Source organism: Pistacia vera, unplaced genomic scaffold (genome assembly GCF_008641045.1).
Source record: "Pistacia vera cultivar Batoury unplaced genomic scaffold, PisVer_v2 Contig184, whole genome shotgun sequence".
NCBI lineage: Eukaryota > Viridiplantae > Streptophyta > Magnoliopsida > Sapindales > Anacardiaceae > Pistacia > Pistacia vera.
In genome coordinates, this window is record NW_022195938.1 from 861,379 (window position 1) to 888,759 (window position 27,381).

Sequence of the window (27,381 nt, forward strand, 5' to 3'; positions counted from 1 at the left end):
AAAGGCAAGTATCCTGCACTATTATCCAACTAAATACGCTTTTGTTATTTGTTAAATTTGTGTAATAGTCAACAACATTTAAAATTTAGAATTATATATAGAGGATGTCTGTTAGAATTATATACTTAATTTAACATGTCATAGCAGTATATATCCACAACAATGTTTTGAAACCCAACCCGGGGTGAAACCCAGCAAAGCTTCTGGGTCTTGGGTTGACCGGTTTAACCGGTTTGACCAGCGATCAAACCGGTTGACAAAAACTTTTAAAATTCAGCAAATATACCCCTAAAAACTACGGTAAGTCCCTATAGGTTTGAAATTTATCAAACACACCCCAACTGTAAATCGACCGGCGATTGATTAGCAGTGGCGACCTATTTTTAAAAGCCGGACCAGACCGGCCGGTCCAACCGGTTGGACCGTGAACCGGTCAAATGTCCGGTTCGGGTTACCCTCAAACCCGTTAATAAGTCTTTAGTCGTTTTAAACCGGTTGAAAACCGGATAATATAAGTGAACTGCCGGTCCAACCGGAACAGCGAAAAAATTGGTCCACACTTTTAATCCCTAATACACGCCCATCGTCTTCTCTCACGCAACCTATTCTTCTCTGTCACGCATCGTCGATTTGTCGCAGCCTTTCTTCTCTTCTTCTCTGTCACACAGCGTCGTAGCCCCTTGATAATCCGTAAATTATACAGTTTTTATTTGATCTTTTTGTCGGATTTCAGGTACTTTCTAGTGCATTTTTACCTGAATTGGTGCTTAATTCTTTACTTTTCGTGTTTCAGGTTAAAATGGACTTTTTGAGCGAATAAAGACAAAATTGGATAGTTTTGACTCAGAAATGAGCGGATCTCAGAAGATAGGAGAGTTCCGAAGCAGGACAAAGCACGATGAAGCTTGTTTCCAAGGAAGAGTGCCGAAAATCTAAGAATCGATCGAAGAAGCAAGCAGAGTTGCAGTTCTGTAAATTTTAGAACTTTTGAAGGAGCTTCGCCCCGGCGAAGAAATTGTCTTCGCCGCGGCGAAGTAGGCCAGAGACGATGTGGGATTTCTTCCTTCTTCGCCGCGGCGACAATCAACTTATTCAGTTTTGTAAACGCACAGTTTCGTGTTATGCGTCTTTTTGGCTGGGTTTTTGGACTAAGTATAAAAGAAAAACTTAACCTTTTGCCAAGGGGGCTTGAGCTGTTAGGTTTAGCCATTTTTACACTTTTCTTAAAGAAAAAGCTTGAGTTTTTCGGATTGTTAAAGGGAAGATTCAGACTTTGACTAGAAGATTCATCTTTTGGGGAGATTTCTAATCTTTCATCTCAGTTTCATTATGTTTAACTTGTTTATTTCTTTTTCTCGTTTTTGTAGTATTAATTTAGCTATGAACTAATCTCTTATGGGTTAGGGTTTTGATTGTAGTTTGGATTTTAAATGGGTTAAGTTTGTGATTGTGTTATTTCCATGTGAATAAGCTTTGGTTGTGTGTTACNACCTTTTTTGTGATTATAAAAGAACTATTTTCCTTTAAAGTGAAATTGAAATATTATAACCAATTCTAGGTGGTCCAGTGGTTTTATAGGGACTCTTGAATGTATTACTCAAGATGTTCAGAATTCGAATCCTTCGTCAGTTGCTAATAGAGGTGGCGAATGAAGTTGTTATTTAATTGGTAGTTTCAGAGTTCTAAAAAATTAATTGAAATACACATAAACTAGGTTAGACACCTCATCTATGTATGTTTGCATCCAACCCTGGTTGACTATAATTCGACTCAAATAACGAGTATGAAAATGAAAATCGTAGATTATGACATGAAAATGTACACCAAAATTAAGAAACTCAGTTGCACAATCAGTCAATCAACATCGTGGACAAGACAAACACAAATGGGAAATGTCAGATGTAATGACAAACACAAGTGGGAGATCAGATGTAATGCAACAAGTCCAGGAGTGCATGGTTTTTTGTATGATTGCATATTTAATGTATATATATTATATATACTATGCTTTTAGATATAAATATGTGTGTATTCTTGTTTATAAACTTTGGTCCGAACAGGCGCGTAGGCATATAATGGTTCGTGGGTTCAATTGAACTTTTCAAAATTTTTAAAAAAGTATTAATAATTTATAGATTTTACAATTTTAACTATACTTAACTTCATGCAAAATAAATTATTAATTAATATTTTTTAAACTTTTCTATTTTCTTTATTTTCTCTTTTTTGCTATTATATTATATTTTTCCTTTGGTTGGATACTCAAGAAAGGTTATTCCTTTAGGTTATAAGGTAAGATGATACTAATTTTATTTTTATTTTTTTACTTCAAATTAATTCTTTTCTTTTAGTTTTCTTAATTAATGAAAGATTATAAGTTATGAGTTTTTGTTGAGTTTAATAAATGAGTTTGAAATAATTCATAGATTTTGATGTGGGTTTTGATTTAATCTTGTTTATGTTGGGGTATGGGTTAATTAATTGCTGTTTTAAGCTAGGTTTGATAAATTGTGGTTAGTTATTTAGTTAATTTTGAATATGGTTTAAAGAATTGATGAAACACTCAGTTGCAGAGATTTTGGGATTTTGTTTAATTTCGATATATTGGTTAGTTACTTGATATATAGAGTTAGATTTGATAAGTTTTTATAGGTTTATAAGTTGAATTTTATTGGGTTAGTAGAAATTGTTTGAAAAACCTAAGTTACGAGTTGAATTTTGATAAATTTGTGTTGTTTTTTAATTGTAATTGCAAATAAATTATATTTTTTATAATAAAAATTCTTTTACTTTTTTTAGTTATGGACACGTTTTTTATCAAAAGAAAGTTTTCTAATGAGGAACCATCAATTGAACAAAACATAAGGCGTCACGACAGTGTTCACAATGAGCCTATGGAATCTAGTTCAAGACAAACATATGTTAAGCTTAACTTAAGTAGTCTTCCTGCAGATTCTGGATTGAGGATTAAAATTTTAGAATATCATCCTAATAATAGAGACAAAGTGAGAAAGACATACTTGCAAAAGGGACATTGCCAACCACACAATCATAATTTTAAAAAGCGAGCAATTGAGAATTTAATGCGTCGTTCTAATCACATTTGGTTTAGAGAATATGCAAATTGGTTAGAGTATAGTGTAGAAAAAGAGGGTGTTTTTGTTTGTGTTGTTATTTTTTTAGACATGAAATTAGCATTGATATTACCTGTTGCAACTACAAGTGTTAAAAAAACATTTTATGCGATGAAGATTGTGAAAAATCGACTACAGAATCGAATGGGAGATCAATTATTAAACGATTGTCTCATTACATATATTGTGTGAGAGAGAGAGAGAGAAAGAGAGAGAGATTTGATGGAATTGTCAATGAAGCAATTATGCAACGTTTTCAGAATATGAAAAATCGTCGAGGACAATTATAGAATTGATAATTTGGTATATATAACTTTTAAAATTATATTTTTTATGTTTATTACTTCAGTATATATTTTATTGTAAATTTATCAATTTTGGTGTTTTGAATCCACTGACTCAGAATCCTGGCTATGTCCCTAGATCCGAACCACCACTAGGTGGTCTAGTGGTAATAGAGCAAAATGATGTTCTATGAATTCCTAAGTTCGAGTTCCCATAGACATTAATAAAGGTGGTCACTAGGACTCTTACACGATCAATAGTCCTGTGATAAAAAAAAAAAAAAAAAAAGTTGTGACAAGGGGTATCCGGATAGCTTGTGTGCATCTCAACTAATACATCAAGGCCCTGAAGTTGAAGGCCGGGTAAATCTTCTCAGTGGCCATCTCTATTAGCAACTCAAGTGAGTCGAACTCAAGATATTTTAAATAATACACTTAAGAGTCATAGCTGACCATTAGGCCACAAAGTGGTGGTTAAAAAAAAAAAAAAAACAAACAAAAAAAAACCTTTGAAGGGTTTACAGGTATGTATGGTTTATAAGAAAATTTTTAAATAGAAATAATAATCTTTACTGAAAGTCCAGGAAATGTAAAAATATAAGGTGATAATTGATTGTCAGTTTTGATTTTTGATCCAGAATTTTTTTCGAACTTGGACATTTGCACTTGAAAATAACTATCAATGGACATGTTTTATTGTTTTTTTCAATGAAACTAAACAAAGATATAACACGGTCTTATATATCCATTGTAAAAGACATAATAAAACCTGTTGTATGCTAAAACATGGAGAAGACAATTATTATCAAATTAAATACCAACTAAGTAAAACTTTTTTATCTTATTTATAATTTGACTAGGGATAAAATTTAATTAAAATAATAATAATAGTTGGGATGTAAAAAGATAAATTATGGGGGCTAATAACATCACTCATAAAAAAGTAACTTCCAATTTTAACCTTTACCAAAGTTGAAAGCAGAGCTAATAAGTAATAAGTGTGTGACAATAACATCACTATAAAAATAAACACTTAACAATTATTATTTAAGTATTGAAAAAAAAAAAAAAAAAAAACCAAACATATTATTCGATTTTACACGTTTAGACTTATTTAATTTTTTTTCAAATTGAGACCTATTAAACTTAAGGGTTAATGACATCAATCTCCCAAAAATGTGACAAAAAAAAAATATCTTTGAGATTTCGGAAATAGCATAAATTTCTCTATCATTAAGTTTTTAAACATTAAAATAAATGATAAGAGAGTATTTTGATAATATTTACAAACTTTTAAAAATGTAAATTTTAAACCGCTCACTGACAATTCATTAACGGTAGTGGAATTTTGTTATTTCAAAACCTCAAGAAATTTTTTATTATTTTATCATTCCTAAGAGACTCTATTCTTTTAACCCTAAGGGGGCGCTTGGTAAGGGGTTATGTGAGATTCTTAGGGTTAAGTCATCTTATATTACTTAATTACCATCTTATATTACTTAATTACCATGTTTGGTTGTCAAGTAATATTAGATAGCGATAATCTTCAAATACCAATAGTGGTTAGTATTGGTAATATTTGAGGTAATCTGATTACTTCTATTTTCTTAGGTATTTTAAGATTACCAGAGTTATCTTTTTTTTGTTACAATTCTATATCTTATTAATAAAACTTTAGGACAATAATGCCCTTATTTTAAAATTTATTTATATGAATATGACTTTTACTATTTCACCCCAATTAATTAACTTTTTGGATAAAATTATCCTTGAATTTAAAACAAATTGCAACTCGCCCAAGCCACCACCCCCACCCACCTGCCGCCGCCGCCTACCGCTGGCAACCACAGCCGCGGCCAGCCACCGTCACCGCCAGAACGGCGCATGGAAGACCGAAAATGGCCGCAATGCGCCGATATGGCCATTTCTGGCCAGATCTCTTGCTAGAAATGGCCATACGACGCACGGAGGCCATTTCCTGCCTTCCGTGCCCTGTTAGGTTGCCGGATGCCGGCGGCTTGCAATGGTTGCTAGCGACCGATAGTGGCTGGGTTGGTGGGGGTGCTTTGTTGATTTTCCAAACTTTATTATGGAGTTGTTTTTGCTAAGTTTTTAAATGCAGAGGGGGGTTATATAATCCAAATAATAATCAATATTAAAAAATAATATAATAATAATATTTAATTAGAGGACAATTCAGTAATTTAAATAACATACCCAATAATTTATTCCTCACAATCAAACATATTAATATAACATACCTACCAATTAACCAAACACATTTTCTTAAAGATTCCTAGTAATCTTCAAGGTAATTTAGGGTCTGTTTGGTTTGTTATTTTGAATAGGATTTTGGAAATAATATTGGGTAGTTGAGTAGGGTTATTATTAAGAGGTAAAATTTAAAAATTAACAATAAACCCCCTAGGTTTGCTAATTTAACTAAACACCCCAATATATAAAAAAATTGTAAAATGACAAAAACACCCCACCCACAGTGCCAGATTCTGGCTACCACCATCAGAATTTGGTCAGAATCTGGTGTTACGATGCAGACCAGTCGAATCTGGCCAGTCGTGCGTCGATCTGGCCTTTTCTGGCCAGATCCACCACGGATCTGGCCGAAAAAGGCTAGATCTACGACCAGATCTAGCCGTCAACGATCGAAAAAGGCTAGATCTGGCAGTCAAAGACGGCCAAAGAGATGACCGTCGTTGACTCTAGCATTTTCCGGCCAGATCAGCGAATTATCGGCCATTTCTGATCATTTTTATGTCGTTGTGACAGATTCTGGCCACTACCGTCAATCTGACAACTATGGGTGGGTGGGGGTATTTTTGTTAATTTTTAAACTTTTTTTATAGGGGTGTTTAATTAAATTAATAAACTTAATCGTTCTAAAAGTAATTAAATATAATATAATAGTATTTTCTAAATAATGAAACAAACAGTTGTTTTGGGAATAGAGTAGAAAATAAAGAACCAAATGGACCTCTAACTTTCTAGTAATCCAACATTCCCTAAACCAAGCGCCCCTTAAACTTATAAACAAAATCCTTCAAAATGTCCCTAAATAGTAAATTCACATATCCATTGGCATTGCATATTTGCATTTGCCACACAAACTGAGGCGTTTAGGGCATCTTCAACCCACTCCAAAATGGCGTAAAAAACACCAAATTGGCATGGGTTGGTGCTCCAACCCAAGCCAAACACCACGCCATTTTGGCGTGGTGCTACAGTGCCACGCCAAATTTGTAGCATGAATAAAATATATATATATTTTTTAATTTTGCTTTTTTTTGTTTTTTTGTTTTTAATTTTGTTAAGTTAATTTGAGTATTAAACATAATGTTTATTTGATTAAATAAATGCTTAATTTTATTAAATTAGTATAATTTTCAAAATAATTATTATTTAATAAAACTATCATTCTTAATATTTAATTAATATATACAAAAATAATGAGTGAAATAGATTAATTGTTGATTATTACAATAAAAGAAAAAAGAAGAATATTCTAAGGAATATTCTTTTTGGTGTAATATTTGGTGTTATGGGTTGGAGATAGAATAGTGTTTTGAACCAAAATTTGTATCAATTTGGTGCAATTTTGTACCAAATTGATACAATGGGTTGGAGATGGTCTTAGCAGCAAGCAAGTCATGGTCCAAAGTCAAAACCAAAATGACCAAAATATCCCTTTAAAACGAATTTTTTTGGGTAATTCGAACCTCCTTCTTCATCGTTACATTTCCCCTCATTTTTGTGGACACTAGAAACACAGAGAGAAAAAATTATGAATCAGATGATACCGCAACAATGGGCGTCTCCCTGCGGAAATCAATGCACACACAAGTACGCAGCTCTCACGCAGATTCCATGTAACATTTCTTTTCACTCTTTCGTCAAAGCAATGCAATTTTAATACTTTTAATCTAATTTTAATACGCCAATTTCTGTTCATTAGATCTGTAATTTTGTATATTAGTTGTTGATTGAAGTCGAATTTTGCATGTTTTACGTGGATGGATTTATATTATATGCTTATGTTGTGGAAAATTTAATTTTTTTTTCTGACGTTTTGACAATAAATTTAGTATTGTTTGGTGCTGTATTGATGATAGTTTCTTGATACTTTGTACTGAAATTTCTGGAAATAATAACTTCACTATGTTTTCTCTCTATTCTGGGAGTTAGTAGCTGGATCTCCCTTTCTACATACCTCAAATGGAATGCTCACTCTTAAAATTCGAAAATTATTCAGTCATTGTAGAACTATCTTTCAAGTTACTCCATGTCTTCAATATGCATAATAAATCGCGTTCATTTGTCTTTTGGTAAGAGATATAGCTGAGGTAATGCAATGTAATTACGTTTGATCTTTCTAGTATGGAATGAATTTTTACTTTTTGTGTCTGAAATTGTTCCTTGGTAACCAACTGGACCATATCATTACCTGTATTAGTTCTTTTACCAAATTGTTCCATGTAGGAGTCTCATTGTCTATTATTTAACTGTGGTAAAGATCCTTCATAGTTTCATTTGCAAACTTGAATTATTTTTAAATAGACATCACAGGTTGAAACAAATTTTTTGGTTGCTTTCAAGTATTTTAATATTGCTTCTTGATTATTCACAATCGATTTTAATTGTGTCTAATGCTTTTGTAAACCAATGTACTAATTGTTATGGCTTTTTCTAGGGAGAGTATTTTGCAAAAAAGGTTGTGGTGCTGATGGAGACACATGGGAAGAATGTAAGCGTTTCTCTGCTTTGTTATTTATTTATGTTTGCCCTTATTTGGAATTTAGAATTGAGATTATGCATTTGATAGTATGTTCAGACCTGACCACCACGCACAATGCTTTCAAGCTTCAAATTAACACAACTTTTACAGCTTCCTTTATTAAGGATTTGCATAGCATTAGAATCTATTGAGATCCAGGTTCTGTTTATACGTTATTCTTTTCTTTTAAAAGAAAATATTACTTGGCATTGAATGTGATTATTTTATGTAGGATGCAGTATTTTCCTTGTAGTGATGCTTGAAATTATTGTAGGAATGCACTTATCTCATAATATAAAGAATGATGTTCTTACAGCTTATTGTTGGTTCATGGCTTGTAATTTCTTTGATTTTAATAATCTGTTCATTAACTGGAAATTGGTACATAAAGATATCACTGGTTTGAAGAGCAATCTGAAGTATGCTTTTATTTAGCTGGATAATTTGCAAGTAATCAAATACTGCAAAAAGATGAGTGTAGAGCCAATATATTGGCTTCTAGTTCCTGTAAGCTTCATTTGTTATGATTATTGGATCTCCAGGCTTGGAAGAGTGTAATGAGATTTGTTATAAGGATCCTGTATTAAAGGACCGCCAATGGAGTGCATACATCGACCGTTCTCCTGGAGCTGCTAACTACTCTGAGGTATTTTATCTTCTAGCTATTTTCACACTTTTATACATCCCTGTAATTTTCGTGATTTTATACCACTTTCTGAACTTAATGTGATGTTATTTAAACATCATAACAATGATAAGAAACAATGGCTGATGACCTCTGCATTCTATGAAATTGTACTTTGAAGCTGATAGATAGCTCTAGGAAGTAATCTGATTGGAACAGATAGGGAATAATGAGAGACATTGTAGATGAAATGCTGAAAATAGAAGTCATGCATTTTAAATTATATGTATCTTCTCGTAACATCTGAAGTTTGAAACTCCTAGGCACTAAGGCTGTGCTAGTGTCCTCCACCATTCAACCTGGGTCGCATCAAACAGATCGTACTTGGTAATTCAGAATATATGTCATCTGGATATTGCAAGTTCTGTATAAAATTCCGAGTGTGAGAAGAAATTTGAAGTTTGAACAAATTTTGGTCTGGGTGACATGTTGTATCTGAAAGTTTTGTTGATTTCATCCAAGTGTTGCATATGGAGGGTAATTAATGGTCACTTAAATGCAATTTTGGTACTATCCCAATTTTTAGCTAGTAGTTTTGCTAGGTCGATTGAGGTGCTAAGAAAAAATTCACCATCTTCAAGTAAGCTAGTATATTTGAAAGGTTTACTTTCGATTTACATGTATTTTGAGCTAGTGTAAGCCTGTCACAAAAGGGCCTGAGCTTCATCTGGAGTTTTGATTTATACCACACCATCTTGCAACCTGTACAACATTGGTGAGCTTGATAAGAACAAATAGCAGTCCATTATGCTAACCACTTATAAACTCCAAACCAAAGATGAAATGCTGCTTGTTGCAATGGCCGATGTCATTATTTGGGATTTTATACATTTCTGCCTCTAGTATTAGAAATTAGTATTAAAAGAATTTTGTTATGTTTAAATCATTGTATTAAGGACATCTCAAGTTAAATTTATCTCAAGTTAAATTTAGTCGCACGACTTGTCTTTGTGTAGTATTGCAGTTTCTTAATGACCACTGATCTCTTTCTTTATACAGGAATGTTTCCATGCTTGTGTTGCTGGCTGTGGTTATAAGGTTGGTTGTTGTCAATTTTAAGGCCTTTGGTTACTTCTTGGTCCCGGAGTTTCATAAACTCATTGATGTCTGTACATTGTAGTTTGACATTCACCCAGAGAAAGTTGATCAAGTTCGTCCAAACAGGCCACTTCCACCTCCCCCTGTCTCAAAGCCACATCCTCCCACTGTGGAACACCATGGACCTTCAGAAGATGTACCTGCCACCTCAGCATAGTCAGATACAAATGCAATTTTTAGCAGAGAAATTTATACTAAAAGTTTTGTTAGCTTAATAGTTTGCGGGAACATTATCCTTGCTACTTGCATACTGATGATATAAATCAGTAGTCTTTGGTTCTCGTCAGCTGAGGCTTAGATTTTGTCCTGGTCGGGGTTTATAAGCTTTCTCCGTCACCTGAGATAACTGGAAATGTAAAATTTGATACATTAAATTAATGGCAGATGGAATCTGTTGATATTGATAATTTCAGAAGATTTATATATTATATAAAGCTTTGGATTTGATCTCCAGATTTTGGTAAAAAGAAAATTAAAGATTAGTTTAGAGGTAAGTGAAAATTTCTATTGAGATAGAGTTCCATCGGCTGAAAAACCGTCCTCATGCTGCTCAACGTGTTTGCCTTTTTTTTCATTTGCTTTAGCGTAGGAACAATTTTTTGTACATTCGATGCACGTTCAACTGTCTAGTAAGGGGGCATATGTCATACTCATACACGCATGCTGGTATGGTACACTTTCATTAGGTAATTTTACGTGCATTGGATGCACAAAAGAATAATTATTTGTTGGTTTGTATGAAATAGGTTGAATAAATTTTTTGTATAAGATGTATCATCACATAATAGAATTGATAGAAAAAGTTTATTGCTTGATTATGGGATTAGGTGTTCGTGAAGAAGTGATTTTGTTGTTTTGTTGGAAGAAACTAATAAATAGGAGTGATAGGTAGCCGCGAAATGGATTGCAAATTTTGCCCGATAGCCCTTGTTAGAGTCATGAAAGTGACTATTTTTGTGATAAAAATACCCTAAGTGTGATTAAATTGAAGTGACAGGTCTCGGTTCCGATGCGTGATTTGCGGTGGTGATGACGATTGATGAAGATCGGTGCACGGGGAAGATGGATCGTCGTCGGAGGCCATCGGAAAGGAAGACGAAGAGTCGCTGGAAAATGGATGAACAACGCACCCCCCTGTAACGCGACCTTTCGTTTTCTTTTTAAAGACATACTACAAAATATCACTTTGCTCCCTGCACGATTTTAAAAGTGACAAAATCAACCCTTGTAAATATGACAGTTTACCCCCTAAACAGCATAAATGAGACAAAATCACCCCTAATCCATAAACCACAACCTAATATCAACTCATATCTTTTCTAAAATCATTCCAAACATGTTAAATTCATAAGAAAAATATTAGGAAGCGATTTTCGTGAATAAATTCATAAATTCATCTCCCCAAGAGCTGATCTGAACTCCCTATCACTAGAGCTTTCCATCGGTACCTTCGGATCCCATTTCCACCACCATTTTTCGGAAGACCCGTTGGAAAATTAACGTTTTTAGGCGAGTGCGACTGTTCGTATTCCGGGCTGTCCGTTGGTCGTTTGCGCCCATTCTGCACATCATATCGCTGTCGGTTACTTTCTCTCCGCCATGATCAGCTTCGTTTCCACCGTTTCAGCCTCCGTCATCACCACCATGAGCGGTTGAGTTCCCGGTTGTCTGTTACGGCATATGCAAGATCGAGATTGACTCCACAACTTTACTCATTAGCTCTCGAACATTTGGTAGTATTGTGTTTCGAATTATATTTGTTTTCGTTTCATGTTTGATTTTGATACTTTAATATGATTTGAGCATAATTTGTGATGAATATTGTTGTCCATTGTGATTTAACGTTTTCATAGAACTTGCTGAATGATAAACGTTGGTTTGAAATAATTGAATGATGAATATTGCTTTTCATTATTTCGCATCGATTGTAATTGAGTTGTGTTCGGATTTAATTTCATTTCTACTGTTGTTGCGTTAATTGTGAAGTTGGTTGATTGGAAGATACGTGTTGACAAATTGTATTTGTTAATCGCATACCAACTAGTGGTATTGTTGTGTAGCGTTTATCGGCGTTCAATAATAGTTTTTAACCAATTGAACTTGAGTGATAGGGTGAGACAGGATAGATTATATCTAGAGTGCCGGGAAACCATTTTATTGATTTACCTTGCCTTGTACGTTTAGGGGATCGTAGAGGGTAGAGGAGAATTGTGTGAGTCGGTTCGTGTCGAACCAAAACCGTAACGGCAACATTTTTATTATAAAGTCTTCATTTGTTTTAATTTCACGCTTTTATTATTTGCATTTAGTTTGTTTAGTTTAATTAATCACATTACCAATTTCATTTTCGCTACTCAAAATACATTAGGCTGTTAGTTTTACTCTCTGTAGATTCGACCTTGCTTACTGTTAACTACGGTATTTAGGTTTAATTTTGTGACTGTGACGACCGGTTTGACAACCCTCATCAGGCACAAGTGGGCGACGATTTAAAGTGGTGACGAAACCCCTCATAGGGTGATATCAAAAGGTATTGGGAACTGGATATTCCATTATTTAGCCCGATGCTTTCCTATTTGATCCTATCGAGTACCGTAGGGCATTTTAAAAAATAACTCTATGGAGGTATCAGGTGGTTTAGGGTATATCCAATTTGGCCATGTGCGGCCATTTCAGTGACTAGCAAAGGGTGGCGAATTGGCGTGGCTCTGCTTAGGCCAAGCTAGGCCACAATGGCATTAGCCTTGGCTCTTGGTCACCTATTTTTTTTTTTTTTTTTTTTTTTTTTTTCTATTTTTAGTTATTTAGTTATTATGAACATAATAAATTAAATTTTAAATTAATATAATTTTAATACGAATTATTTTTCTAATTACACACATTTCAAAACTATATGAAATTATCAAATATTATAAACTTGATAAATGTCATTTTTACCCCTTCCAAATGTTAAATCTAACTCATTTTAATTGTATTTGTCCTTTTTATGTTATTTGAAACTTTTGTCTCTTTTTTATTCCAAATTCAGAAAACATTGTCCCTAAATTGACAATATCTCATTAATAAACAATGTAATTGTACATGTTTTTATTGAAGTTTTATGAGAGTATTTGTTTTTGTATGTGCATTTATATAAGTTTATTGACAATTTATGCTTTTGATTAGATCATGTTTACAATGCTTTCCAATGGTATGATTCATTATAATTACATGTATCAATTCTTTCAAATTGGAAACTTAGAAAGTGTGTAATTATCATGACTTATTGGTTTACAATGTTATAGTTCACGATCATTATAGGGAAAGATACATTCTGAATACAAGCTCCAAAGAATTAATCACACCTCTTTTGTATGGTTAAAGTGTAAGTAATCGATACATTATAAGATACAAAGCATACTCATTTAAGTGTTAAGTCATCTATATATTGCAATTTTCAAGGAAAAATCTTCCATGTGTATTGTACTGAACCATCAAGTTTAGACTCCCAATGTTTTTCGTATTTCACAAGAAACCGAATAACATCCATTGTTTCTGCAAAGTTAATATGAGAGGTTAATATATGCACAAGTATAAACAAATTTCAGAATTCAAAACACAAAATAAAACAAAGTCTCAATTCAACCTAACAATGCCTAATAGAGCCTGAGACATACCAATCTGGCATTATTCCAAAACTCATAATACCCGACATAGCCCAATCCACTTTTTCTGGTGTTTCTACTTCAAATGTGTCCTATACCTTATTATCCAACGCTTATTAGGTTGTTGAAATTGTATGCCCGATACTACCTGATTATAAGGTATTAGGCATTAGTTATCTTCTACCCCTAGCATAAACCTAGCTGAAACTATACCAAACTCACAACCTCTAGTCTTTTATATACATTCTTACTTAAAAATTAACATAACAAACATACATATTAGGGCTGACCCAAGGGATGGGTAGCTACCTAGGCCCCCCCAAAAATGCCCAATTTTTTTATAATTTTTTTTGAATATATTACAAAAATAAAAATAGTGTATGATTTCTTATCCAGGTCGGCCCAAGGCTCCCCCCCAAAAAAACTAAAAAGACCCAAATTTATTATAAACTTTTTACATATATTCCCACCCAAAGTTTGACGAAATAGCAAGTTTGTACCTCTAATTTCATGTATTCCAATTTACACCCCTAAATTAACATATTGAAATTTTTTTTTAACAATGAAAGGCTAAAATGGTCATTTACATGTCTTAAATTACTTACCCCCAATGAAATCCCAAAATTCGATATTCACATAAATCATCTCCACCCCTATTCTACCGCCAACCATTTAGAGCTGATTCCAGTCGATTTTTTTCACCAAAATCAATCGGAATCATCATTTTCTCATTTCCCAAGTGTTTTCCTAACCTTGATAGCCCTCGATTTGGCCGATTTTTGACGAATCTCGCAACCCAGCTCCATCGCACGCGACAACCATTTATGGCCTTTTCGACATGTACCTGACGTCGTTGGCCTTCCCCGACACCACCATCTTCCTCTTCTTAGCCTTCTCACCAAAAACCCCTATCATACCTCATCCGTTTACTCCGCCAATCGCCGACCACCGATACCTTTTGGGCTGTGACTTCTCAAGCCTTTTTTTGGTCAATCCTGGCATTGGAATCACTCATTTCATCATCCATCGCTTCTCCAACATCTGCTCTCCAAAACCCCCTACCAATCTGACCCTGTTAGCCCGTCGGTCACCATCCACATCTCCTAGTGATTTTACATCTCAAAAGGCAAGAAAAATAAATTTGAAATATTTTTTTTTTTTAATATATGCTTATATATTAGAAGACTCCAAAGTAACTATTGCCTACGATCACAAATGTTCTTGAGATAGCCTTGATACATATTATCCAGCCCAAGCTTATATAAAATATTTAAGATCAAATCTATAAGAAATTTTCAATTATATACTTATATACCAAATAGTTTAAATCATAAATAACATACCTATTCGGTTGTGGCTTCTAATGGATGAAAAACTCAACAAATGAGTCAAATAATTTTTTCTTCTCAAAAAAATAAGCTTCAATAATGTTGGATTGTGTGAGAACTTCTTGATTTGGAGAAGAAAGAGTGTAAGGCTAAGTGTTAATTGAAGAAGAAATGGGCAATTTCGTCCAAATTGAGACAAAATATGTGGAAGGATATTTGTTGAGAGACTGTTTTTTCTTGGGGTATTTTTCAATTTGGTCCCTCAATTATAGGGGTATGCAAAGAACTGGTTAGAATCGGAACCGATAGGAACCAAAACTAGAATCTGTAACCAGGGTATAATTTTTTTTTTAATAAATAATAGGGACTGTTTTGATATTTTACAATTTAATTGAAATTTAATTTAGGTTATGTAAAGTGTAAATGTGAATAAGGTTTAAGAATTGGGGGAAATCTCTAGTTGCGGCAAAGGTATTTCCGAAATGAGTGGTGGCAAATTGTGGAGAGAGGGGGAAGAAGAAGGAGGTGAAGAAGAAGAAGTTGTGGAGCAGGGTGTCGACGAAAAAGAAGTTGTGGAGATGGGTGGTGGTGAAGAAGACGATGAAGAAGTTGTGGAGAGGGGTGGAGGCGAAGAAGATGACGAAGAAGTTATGGAGAAGGGTGGCTGCGAAGAAGAAGATTGGGTTGTGAGAGTAAGAGCAAAGTGGGTTTGTGGAGACTAAAGATTGTGGGTTGTGGAGATTGTGGAGAGGGGTAGCGGCAAAGAAGAAGAAGAAGATTGGGTTGTGAGAGGGAGAGCGAAGTGTGTTTATGGAGATTGTAGAGAGAGGGGTGGCAGCTAGGGTTTATGATGAAAGGAGAGCCGTTGGATTTCAAGATGTTGGGGTGTATTTGTAATATTTATAAACTATTGGGGGTGTAAAGAAAGGGTTTATTTGTTATTTTTTAAAAAGTTGGGGGTACTTTAAATTGTCCTAACCTATGTTTCAAGTTTCTAAGAATTGGAACCGTGGTTCCAAATCTAAAAAAATGGCCGGTTCCCATTTCGGTTTTAATTCCTTTGATTTTGCGTGGATACCTTGACCTGACCACCTCACTAAATTAAGGACATTTAATATAAGAGTGATGTTATGAGTACTGATGGATGAGTACTAATATGTGTACTAACTAAAGCATAGTATTCGTACTATGCATATAATACAGATACTATGTTTTAGTTAGTACACATATTAGTACTCATCCATTAGTACCCAAAGAATTATTCTTAATATAATTTCTTCTAATAAAAACTAATAAATTAATGGTGACGGTCATTACGCGGTCTTGTAATTCTAGTCAGCACTCCCTCCCAAAAGAAAATATACAAATACACCTTCAGGAAACAAATGCACTCATAAACACTCTCCGCTCTGAACACTGATCGGACTCGTCTCGCTTAGAGCTCCACGTACAAGTACCCACAGAATGTTACAAATTGAAATTGCAAATCGATTTATAATTAAATTCATTCATAAATTAAATCTTTTTTAAAACCCTAAAGCTATTATATCGCAGCAACAATGCCGCAAGTGAGGATTATAGCGAAAAATTTTATGGACATGGTAGCCTCTCTGACCGCCAGGGACCTCGAAAAGCTCTACGACAATCCCTTCATTTGCGAAGCCATTCTCAGGTTTACTTGCTTTTATTCTTTTCTAATTTTTATATTTTTATTATTCTTGATTTTCAGTTCTGTTTATTATATTTAGATTTTAAAGATTTATTTGTGGGGGCACCAGCTTGTTGAATTGAAATTGATAAGAAAATAAGAGAAATGAAATAATCGAGAGTGTAGCGTTTTAGTGTAGTAAGTATTTAATGATGATTTTTGTTTTTGATGATATGATTAATGTTGTTTGTTGTTTGTTTTGGTACTCAGGTCACTGCCCCCTCTCGCAAAGAAGTATGTATTAGAAATGTTGTATATGGATTCTGCGTTACCCGCGAAGTCGGTGGAGGAATGGGTACTGTCAGATGGGTTCACTAAGCACAGAGTTTCCATTGATCGGTTGGTTCAGTTGAGAATATTTACAGAGGAAAAGTATGCACCTTCACTGATGTGTTTAGAACTCTTCTGTGAAACTGGATAGCTAGAAATTGAGAGTAAAGTTGAAATTTTTGAGCTATTTTTAAGCATGTTGCTCATGAACTATAACTTTTGGTCGAATCAAAGAGAGTATGCATGAAATGTGTGAGGTTCAACTTAGTCTGATTGAATTTTCATTTCCTTTTGAATTTTCAGCATGAGTTGTTTTATTAGGTTTGTGAAATAGAAAGCTGTGCTAAGGTGTGGGTTTTACCTTGTGGACCATTTCTCACATATATGCTGTTGCTTGAAAAGCAGGCCACTTTTGTCTTTGCTATAAACTTTTGGTTGGGATTATTTCCCTTTTCATTTTTCCTGATAAGTTGATCATGGCCGTAAAAGCAAATTGCTATCACATATAAGTTGCATTATTTGGCAACTTACTTTGAAATACTAAGTTTAGCAGTTTTATCTGTTGTTATCCTATATAGTACTTTATGTTTGGAAAAAAATCTGTTTTTAATGGCTTTGAAACTAACCCTATATGGTTTGCCATCTGCTGAAGTTCTTAAAATTTTATTGGCAGGAAGAAGGAAACCAGTTACAAATTAAATCCAACTTTCCAGGCTAACCTTCAAAAGCATTTGATATATGGGTGAGTTTAGAATTCTAGCCGACTTCTTGGATGTACTTCTCAGTTCTCACCCTCTGCCTGTTGTTTTGGTTGGGAGGTTTATAGTGTCAGTAGTGCCTGGTGATCTGGATAAATCTTCCCTTCTTCTTGTATTCTTTAGGGTCAAGCAACGGAGATTTTTCAGGATTTTAATTTATTGGTTGTACTGCCCTCCTATTGACAAAAATATGCAATTTATTATAATGAACTTGAAGATTCCACTTAATTAGTCGACCTAGGATGTGCTTTTCTACTTTTTCACTTGCACCACATCTTTTATTACTTCCATCGTTGATTTATGACATGAGATTGATTTGGCTATCAATATTACTATGCCTTCTTTTTATAAGCAATGAATTAGATGATCTTATTACTTTATCAATGAAATTAATGAATCTAAACTTGCAGTGGAGCTTTGCCAAGGGAACCAATGCCTTCAAATGTTACTGTGAGGCTCCCAAGCTTGGAGGAACTTGAGGCCTATGCCCTTGGACAGTGGGAGGTGTGAACTTAATATATGTTCACTGAATGCATGTTCAATAATACTTTTATAACAGTCATTGCACCTTTAATGATATGTAATGGCATATTTAGCTTTTGGAATTGGCTATTACATGGTTCATTTAAATTTATCTGCTCTTATATCTTGCTATGGTGTTAAATCAGTGTTTCTTGCTGCAACTTATTAGTTCCTCACAAGCTGAAAAGGCAACAAATTTCAGCTCTTCCATGATGAAGGTTTTTCAGCGAGGACTTTTAACTCAAAGGTCATATTTCTTGCCAAATTTTAGTCCCTGGTTTCTTTCTGCAATTAATTATTAAGGATCTTGATTCTCTCATGTGGTATTGTGTTGTATATGTGCTTTGATTATAGGGATAAAGAATCCCCAAGATTAACCGAGAGCGGTTTTCAATTTTTGGTATGTATGTAGAACGTAAGATGTTTGAAATTCTTATGGTGTGCGGCTGATAGTTATTTTCTATATGTATAAATCTACAGCTGATGGATACCAATGCGCAGCTCTGGTACATTGTTAGAGAATATATCACCAATTCTCAGGTATGATCTCCTGAGATTCTTTAAGGTGGTTCTGTCAGCATTGAACTTCTATGAGTCCTTGCTATTAATATTACAGTATGACTGGTGTATCCTTTTTAGTAAAAAACTTAAGTTATCATTTATAGAGATCGAAGGCAATCGCAAAGAACTGACTAAATGCCAAGGGTGTGTTAACTATACTTTTCATTTTCAATTTTTTCCTTTTTTTTTCCCTTGAAAATGTTGGTACTCAGTCACTTGACCAATTTCATTTTTAGGATGGTAAACAGAAAATAAAATTTAAAAAAAAAAAAAAAAAGCATGCACACAATTACATTTATAACTAAAAACTAAAAAAAGACACAAAATGTCAAAACCACACAAAATGAAAAATATGTTTGGAAAAATTGATGCAATCTCAAATTTTGAAAATAGAGAACTCAAAACTTATTATTTTTATTTTGAACTCATTTTTCAAAACAAAAGCACAAAGAACTATAAAGACAGCTACCTAAATTTCTTTCTGATTTCTGATTGTTCATTTTAGAACTTTGGTATTAATATCATTAACATGGTTATATGTTTAGTTTTAGTAGTATGTTTCTTCTTTTTTTTTCTGTTTTTCAGTATATTAAAGGTCTGCATTCCTTGGTTAGATAGACTGATCATTTCTAGAAAGAAAAAAATTAAGAAATTGTTTATTTTGTACTTTTTTTGATGTATTACCAGAGATGACGGTGCACAGGTACTTAGATTATTTTTTAAGATGACGTGACATTAGGTTTGTTTTTTATGGGATAAGATATTCGTGTTCTAGTCAGACTTTCTTATTTTTGTGCAGGATCGAGGTGTCAGTCAAGCAGATTTAATTTCATTTCTTCTAGAGCTTAGTTTTCATGTTGCTGGTGAGGTAGTGCATTTAACTTGTTTATTTGTACTTTGCGATTATTGAGATCTATTAGCACAAGGCATTCCTTTCATACATCATTGCTGTAAATAATGTCTTTTGTTTGATTGTTCCATTCCATGTGCTGCTTCTCTTTTCCAGTGCTGCTCTTTTCTCTACTATATTTTTGAGGATCTTAAAGTTTTTTTCCCAGGAATTCTCTAAGTAATTTACAAGCTCACTGTAACACTGTGTGGTTTCTTATGTTTTAGGCATATAATATAAATACGCTGAGTGATCCACAAAGGAATATGATCAAGGACTTTGCTGACTTGGGATTGGTCAAACTTCAGCAGGTTGTGCTACTCTCTGCTAGAAAATGCTGATTCTCTTAGTTAATTATTAATATATATTATATGAATTTCCAATCTGATTTACGCATACATCTTCAGGGCAGGAAAGACAGTTGGTTTATACCTACTAAATTAGCTACCAATCTTTCAGTGAGCTTAACAGAGTCATCATCACGGAAAGAGGTATACTGGTTGTGAGATGATCACCTAATCTGGCTTGAAAAATTAAATGAATATGTAAAAGTAAATATAATTTCAATTGCTCTTCAATGTGCACTAGGTAGTGATGGTGATTGTTTAGATTTGTGTCGAATGTGTCTGATTAGAACCATTATTTGCCATGTTGAGCCAAGCTGACTGCTAAGCTTGATCTTACCTAACTTCTGCGAATAAATATATGTAATTGTACACTTTCAGCACTTCCCTTCTGTTTGCTGTGCCTTTCTACATGTTCTTAGTGGCATTGTCTAGCTATGCCTTGAAGAATTGCCTTCTTAGCACATACATGCATGGAAGCACCACTAAAGGCACATGACTTTTTGGATTGTGTCTTGAAGTATGTTGTCTGCATGTTGCTGGAATTTTGGTTTCACATTGATTTTAAAATATTAAAAATTATTTGCTTGTAATTGTTGAGGGTAGTTTTATAACAAGATGGGACAGAAGAACTAAGTAATTGATGCCTTCTATTTATGACATGACATGAATGCATGTCAACATAATGGATGTCTTGTTCTTCATGGCTGAATTATTCTGCAGCACAAAACTTTTAGACCTTCAACTTTGTGACCTATTATGAATTATAATGCCCTTTTTGAACTTATTCTTTATGTTCTCATTCTTTTTTCCCTCTCCATAAGTGTAACGTGCACATTAAAAATTGGTTTCAGTTTAATATGTATTTATTTTATTTTTCCTTTTCTTCAGGGATTTGTTGTTGTAGAAACAAACTTCAGGATGTATGCTTACTCAACATCTAAGTTACACTGTGAAATTTTGCGCCTTTTCTCAAGGTAGGACTACCTCACTTGATAAATTTCTCTAGTCTTTCCTGAAGTTATGCGATTCTTACTTGATAATTTTTTTTTTAATCTTCTTTGTTTTACTTATAGTTATTTTCCCCATTAAGTATCAAATAGTAGTCCATGAAAGTATTTACAGTTTTTAACTGAATATCACTGTTCATTCATGATTATTGTTTTTGTTTTATTGTGATTGAAACATTAGTACATACACATACAAATGTGGAGACATGGGATAATTTGGAGTTGAAAGTAAACTACCCTTCCATAAGACTCTTGAAGTTTATCATGGCCATCAGAAGGCATTCATTTTTGAAGCTGTTTTCAGACATACACTTAATACTTGATGAAAAACAGAAATGATTCTTTTTTTTGTTCCATTTTAAGTAAATGATGTATTTGTTCCTTTTTGTTAGCAAAAATAGTGATTCATTTTCCACTCTTTATCAACTATTTGAATTTCTCATATTGATTTGCTCATATTTGTTTCTATTCTGTATGATCTGTTTATTTAGCTGCCCAGACTGGGACAATAAATGGTGCTTATATTTGATATTACACGTAACATTGTGGTAATACATGCAGGATAGAGTATCAACTTCCAAACCTTATAGTTGGAGCAATAACAAAGGAAAGTTTATATAATGCTTTCGAGAATGGCATCACGGCAGAGCAAGTGAGCATTGATATACAGCTGATTAAGTGATTTGTTCTCTGTTTAACATCCAACTGAGTAATTTTCATTATGTCTCATTCCTTGCCTAATTAGTCAAAGCCAACTTACTAGCTTCTGCCATGATAATTTTGGCTATAGAATTGCTTATTATCTATCTTTTAGTTGATAATTTAATTATTTTCATAGTCATGTATTTTTTGATAATTGTGGGAAGCTATTTAGCCTCATCTAACTCCTGGCAATTTTCATTTGCAGATAATTTCTTTTCTTCAGCAGAATGCACATCCTCGGGTTGCTGAGAGAATTCCATCAGTACCCGAGAATGTTTGCGATCAGGTAATAATTCTTCCCAACACTAAGATATTCTCATCTCGAAATATTGTGGCTGTGATTTATGTTAAAATCATATGAATATGTGTTTCCTGACCTTCCATTATAATTGAAGTCAGCTGTGGTCTTCATCGTCTCATTTCTTAATGTGATAAAAATCCTACATGTAAAACGTGATTATTCATTTTTCTATTGTTTAAATTGCACTCTCATTTGGCAGATGAGATTGTGGGAATCAGATCTGAATAGGGTAGAGATGACTCTCGCTTATTTCTATGATGAATTTCCTTCAAGGGTAATCTCAAGCATCTTAGCTCTCGATTGATTTCTGTCACCTCTTTTCATATTTTAGTTATTGTATTTGAGAGATATATGCTTAATCTGGCAGGACATCTTTGAAGCTGCTTGTGAATATGCACGAGAGCGTGGTAGTTTGCTATGGGAGGATTCAAAGAGAATGCGTCTATCAATCAAGGCTGAGATTCACATGAATATGCGAGAGTTCCTTCGGGCTCAAAACAATTAGAAAAGATTTATTCGTGTCCTGACAATGCAAAACTCGGTGAAGAAAGGGAGGTAACAAAATTCAGAGTTTTTCTTGCTGGCGTGATCTTTTGTTCGTAGATTATAGGCGAACTGTCAAAGGTATGCTTTCAGAATTGTTGAAAAGAATACAGGAAAAAGGTCAAAAGACTCGATTCTTCACTGCAATTAGACAGGTGACATATCTTCTTTGTGAGGGGATGTAGAAACTCGATTCAAGAGTGAAATAAGAAATATTAAACCATCCACACGGATAGAAAATGTAGAAATAGAAAGAACGGAGGAAGATAAATCTACAGTCGGTGTAAAATCATGAAGCAGAAGCACCGGAAAAGAAAGGTGGAAATTGATTTTGAAAGCATTTATAGCTGAAGTTATTGTTAAAATTTTGTACCAAATTGTTTTGTAGTCTATATGTTTTTCCCCTGTTTATTGATGAGTTTAAGCATTTCCTACTTTTTTGACTTAAAAATGAGACACAAATTTAATGATTCCAAAGTCTTTTCAGCTTAAAAGCTCTTTGGTAGAATCTTCATTAAATTGAAATTGATGGCTAATTTAACCGAGTTGCTTACACTTGCATATAAGTGAATTTGATACTCCCTCAATTTACAATTTTGTTAGTACATTTTCAGGATGAACAAAAATTGAAGAGTTAGGACACGTCCAGAAAATTTAAACATCTATATTTGACGACTACGTGGATGTCTGTTTTCTAACAGGCGAACTTTCATTGTTCTTCCAGGTTCAAGTTCTATGTTTTTTAAGTTGTTCAATTTAGTCCTTCTCGAGTGTTTTGAGAATGTAAAGAAGCAAAAAGGGAGGTGCTTCGTGGCCTATTGGGCTACCATGTCCCAACATCCAATCTTATAAAAGATGGGATTCTAGGTATGGCAAAGAGGCTGTTTAGATCGGGGGTATAAAAGATAACGGGATAATTTTTGTTTATTTTGTAAGATTTCGGTGTTTGGTTTGCAAGTAATAAAATATTACGGTAATTTTTTATTGTAAATAGTGTTTACTGTTAGTAATGTGAGAGGTAATTTTATTATCTTGTTAGGGAGTGTTATTAAAATATTACCGGGGTAGTATGATTATTCTATCTATTTTTCTCTTAATTAAAAACCATTTCGGACATAATTGCTCTCAAATATCTACCAAATAACAATTATCCAACTCTCCAACATTTGAGAAATTAGCTAAAACACTCTAGCCATAAAAAAATTTACAAAATACTCCCAACCACTTAAGACCATCGTCGGTCGTGACTCATCACCGTCGGTTGTTGATGTCAGTCGTCGTAATAGTGCACGACCGGTGGGATCTGGCCGGTTGTGCGCCGTTAGGCCTTTTCTGACCAGATTTGGCGTTTCTATGACTGTTTCATGGCTAAAGATGTGGCCGTGAAATGGCCATAGATTTGTGATCCATGACCATTTTCGGCTTTGCTGGTGCATGGCCGGCCATACATGGCCAGTCGTGCGCCATTATGTCGACTGTCGACGACGGTTAGCAGTGGTGGCTGGTTGCTGGCAGTGGCTTGGGGTAGGTGGGGGTGATTTTGCTACAAATTAAAGTTTTATATGACTATGGTGTTTTAGCAAAATTTCAAATGTAGGGGCTTAAAAGAAATGATTCAAAAAATAATAATAAAAAATACTGTTATATTAATATTTAAAAAGGAGGGCAATTTAAAAATCTATATAACATACCCACTGATTTATTCTCTCAACCAAACATATTATTTACCAATTTGAATCTACCAAACACATTTTCTAAACATTTCGAGTAATCTTCAAGATGATTTTTTTTCCTGTTAATATAATATACCCTTCTTAAAAAGGTATTTGAGATTACCTACCTCTTAGGACAGAGTAATTACTTGGAATCTCAAGTGAAAAAAAAAAAAAATTTAATAATTGACAAGGGCGGGTGTTTGGGATTACCTAATGCCTTAGGTCTAGGTAATTACTTGGAGTCCCGAGGATATTCTCTGGGGACAGATATAATGGTCCCCAAACCTGGCCAAAAAATTACCTTGATAATATTATATATTAAATAAAAAATATATAAATAAAAAAAAGAATTCATAAAATACTATATATATACAGTAAAACCTCTCTATAGTGATACTCTATATAAGAATAAATTTTATATAGTCATAAAAAATTATATTCCTAATTTGGGATAGTTATAAATAAAAATAAATTCTTTATTGTAATAAGTTATAATTTTTCTAATTCATGTCTTAAGAAAAGTTGCTTCCACATAGTAATAATTATCTGTATATTGCAAAAAAAATATGGTATGCTACATTAAAGGTTTAAGATGAAATAAAATATTTATCTGAAGTTGTTTGAAACAATAATTTATGCTTTAGAGTTGTTATTACATCTTTTAACTTGCGGGTACATTACCTAGCATGAACATTTTCTTGTTAAAGCTAAAATATTTCTAACTTCTCAAGCATGTTTAGAGTTTCTTGACATGAAATTTTTTGTATTTCTGTATTATTATCCTCATAATTATTTCATTTCTCTTCTTGTTTAATTATAGAAATGATTTCTTCTTTTGTTAAAGCATACATGACTTGTTACTTATTTGAATGATTAAGGAAGCCGTTAATATTCATTCGATTAGTATAGTAAAGTTATCGAATCTGATCGCTCAATTTTACGACGACTCTTTGATTCTTCTCATCCACTTCATTTGTAACTTGCAATACATCGACATTGGGGATTTTAATTTTGTAATGCTTAAAACAATTGACAATTGTCTATGGCTTCACATCAGTTGTCATGCAACAACTGCATTTACAATTCCATCAAGGACAATTATCTTTGTTGGTTTCAAAATACGATCTTTTATCCATTTCAAAAGTAGACAACTGAAGCGCTGAATTAAAACCATAATATTATTAAAACATGAATTGAAATCCTAATATTGTACTACTAAAACATGATTTTTGAAATAAGAAATTTTTTTAACTACACCTTTATTAAGTTATAACCTCCTTATAGTAATAAAATTAGTTAATCCCACCATTTTGACTATAGAGGGGTCCTTACAGGCAAGTATATTAGATTTAGAAACTAACTTGATGGGTCCTTACAGGCAAGTTCAAGAGGGGTCCATTGAATAATCAGTAGTAAATTGATCATAACTTACTCAATAAAAATCCAATTGATGAGAGGTTTAAATCTTTAGAAACTAAACAGACAGGGTTTTAATTTGATATATTGTATGCTTAATTTGGATAACTTTAGCCCTACTGCCAAACCATTCCTTTTATCATCACACACATTTTGGTTTCCACTAAACAGTTGATAGTAAATTGACTATAACTTGCTCAATAAAAATCCAATTGATGAGAGGTTTGAATCTTTAGAACTAGACAGACAAGGCTTTAATTTGATATATTATACACTTAATTTGGACAATTGTAGCCCCACTGCTGAACCATTCTTTTTATTATCACACACATTTCGGTTTCCTCTGTTTCTCGATTTCCATTGAACAGTCAGTAGTAAATTAGCCATAACTTGCTCAATAAATATCCAATTGATGAGTGATTTGAATATTTGAAAACTAGAAAGATAGGGCTTTAATTTGATATACAATGAATTTGGATAACTATAGACCTGTTACCGAACTATTCATTTTATCATCACACATATAAAACAAATTCAATTTTAGTGATGACAAAGGAAAACAAATATTGATATGTAGTTTTAATTGTATTTGTTCTATCTCTTTTTATTGATTTTTGGATTGATTTTGTTATTTGATTTTTAAGTTTTGTGGGTTTTATAATTATTGTCTTTCTTTAGGATGCTATCATCAAATGTTTTTTTTGCTATATGTGGTGGTCAATTCTAATTGTAGGAAATGGATTTGTGTCACATGACTTTTATCTTCATGGCTTCTTCAATGTTTCAATTAAGTTGTCTTTAGATTATACTGTTGGAGTTGTTGCTTTCTATGTGAGTTCTCTTCTCAACATTCTTAACTTTTTTTTTATTTCTAAAATAATAATAATAAAAATAATTCATTTTCTCTTCCCAACAATCAAAATTAGTTTTTTCATTTAACTCTGCAAGTCTCTTGCTTAAAAGTTCACATTTTTCAGTGAGGTTTCTTTTTCTCTGATTAATTTATAAACTTATCAATAATACCTAATGGGTTATCCTGCAATTTTTTTTGCTTTGCTTGACAAAGTTTTAAACTTTAGTTGTAGATATCAAATGGTGACATATTTGAGAAGAACCATGATGATATAGACTTTGAGTTAAATTTGTGGATAATTTATTTATTGATTTTTTAATTATTAATTCAATATAAAATGAACTTCAATGCAGAAAATACATATTTAAAACACAAAAAAACCAATAATAATGTAAAAAAATATATAATAAACATACATGTGCAACGCGCGGGCTTTTCATCTAGTTAGTTGTATACTCTCCAAGAATACAAAATTCTTATTCTTGTCTAAATACTTGGTTCAATAATGTCCCAAATCTATTATTGTCTGTCAACATTTCATCTAATAAAAGTGGGTAATCATAAGTCAAGCCATGATGAAGGATTTTTTTTTTTTTTTTTTTTTTTTTTTTTTTTTGCGATCGAGGTGTTCGGACCAGTTTACATGCACCTCAAGTAATCCGAATTCTTACAGTTAACGGTCAGATAAACTCCAGTGACCATTCCTATTAACAATCGAGGTTAATCGAACTCAAGATCTCTAAATAATACTCCAAGAGTCCCTATTCAACTACTCGACATCCAAAAGTGGTTTTCTTGACAATTTCTCAATATAAATATTTCTAATC

At 33.2% G+C, this 27,381-nt stretch overlaps 2 protein-coding genes across 3 annotated transcripts; both read left to right on the top strand.

Annotated features, from left to right (window-relative positions):
- Positions 1 to 7,171: 7,171 nt before the first annotated feature.
- On the top strand, positions 7,172 to 10,418 carry LOC116126854. The gene is made up of 5 exons (XM_031412533.1): positions 7,172 to 7,302; positions 8,124 to 8,177; positions 8,750 to 8,853; positions 9,892 to 9,930; positions 10,013 to 10,418. Exons 1-5 carry the CDS (start codon positions 7,218 to 7,220, stop codon positions 10,145 to 10,147), a joined length of 417 nt encoding a protein of 138 aa, XP_031268393.1. The 5' UTR covers positions 7,172 to 7,217; the 3' UTR covers positions 10,148 to 10,418.
- Positions 10,419 to 16,435: 6,017 nt separating this feature from the next.
- On the top strand, positions 16,436 to 23,303 carry LOC116126795 (general transcription and DNA repair factor IIH subunit TFB2). Of its 2 annotated transcripts, XR_004127538.1 has the most exons (16): positions 16,436 to 16,634; positions 16,881 to 17,042; positions 17,614 to 17,682; positions 18,109 to 18,202; positions 18,367 to 18,467; positions 18,575 to 18,620; positions 18,701 to 18,760; positions 19,581 to 19,649; positions 19,898 to 19,981; positions 20,078 to 20,161; positions 20,906 to 20,991; positions 21,586 to 21,676; positions 21,932 to 22,012; positions 22,227 to 22,301; positions 22,395 to 22,582; positions 23,185 to 23,303. XR_004127538.1 is itself a non-coding variant. In XM_031412474.1 (15 exons), the coding sequence occupies exons 1-15, from the start codon at positions 16,522 to 16,524 to the stop codon at positions 22,530 to 22,532; spliced, it is 1,353 nt and encodes a 450-aa protein (XP_031268334.1). In that variant the 5' UTR covers positions 16,437 to 16,521; the 3' UTR covers positions 22,533 to 23,166. The 2 variants fall into 2 exon arrangements, 1 of the variants encoding a protein (XP_031268334.1); XM_031412474.1 differs by lacking the exon at positions 23,185 to 23,303 and having other exon boundaries at positions 16,437 to 16,634; positions 22,395 to 23,166.
- Positions 23,304 to 27,381: the final 4,078 nt, after the last annotated feature.

Coding starts and splice junctions, on each gene's coding strand:
- LOC116126795 (XM_031412474.1), top strand. CDS start 16,522: ATGCCGCAAGTGAGGATTATAGCGAAAAATTTTATGGACATGGTAGCC. Junction 20,992..21,585: donor ATTTTGCGCCTTTTCTCAAG/GTAGGACTACCT, acceptor TAATACATGCAG/GATAGAGTATCAACTTCCAA. Junction 21,677..21,931: donor ATGGCATCACGGCAGAGCAA/GTGAGCATTGAT, acceptor TTTCATTTGCAG/ATAATTTCTTTTCTTCAGCA.
- LOC116126854 (XM_031412533.1), top strand. CDS start 7,218: ATGAATCAGATGATACCGCAACAATGGGCGTCTCCCTGCGGAAATCAA. Junction 8,854..9,891: donor GAGCTGCTAACTACTCTGAG/GTATTTTATCTT, acceptor TTCTTTATACAG/GAATGTTTCCATGCTTGTGT. Junction 9,931..10,012: donor TTGCTGGCTGTGGTTATAAG/GTTGGTTGTTGT, acceptor TGTACATTGTAG/TTTGACATTCACCCAGAGAA.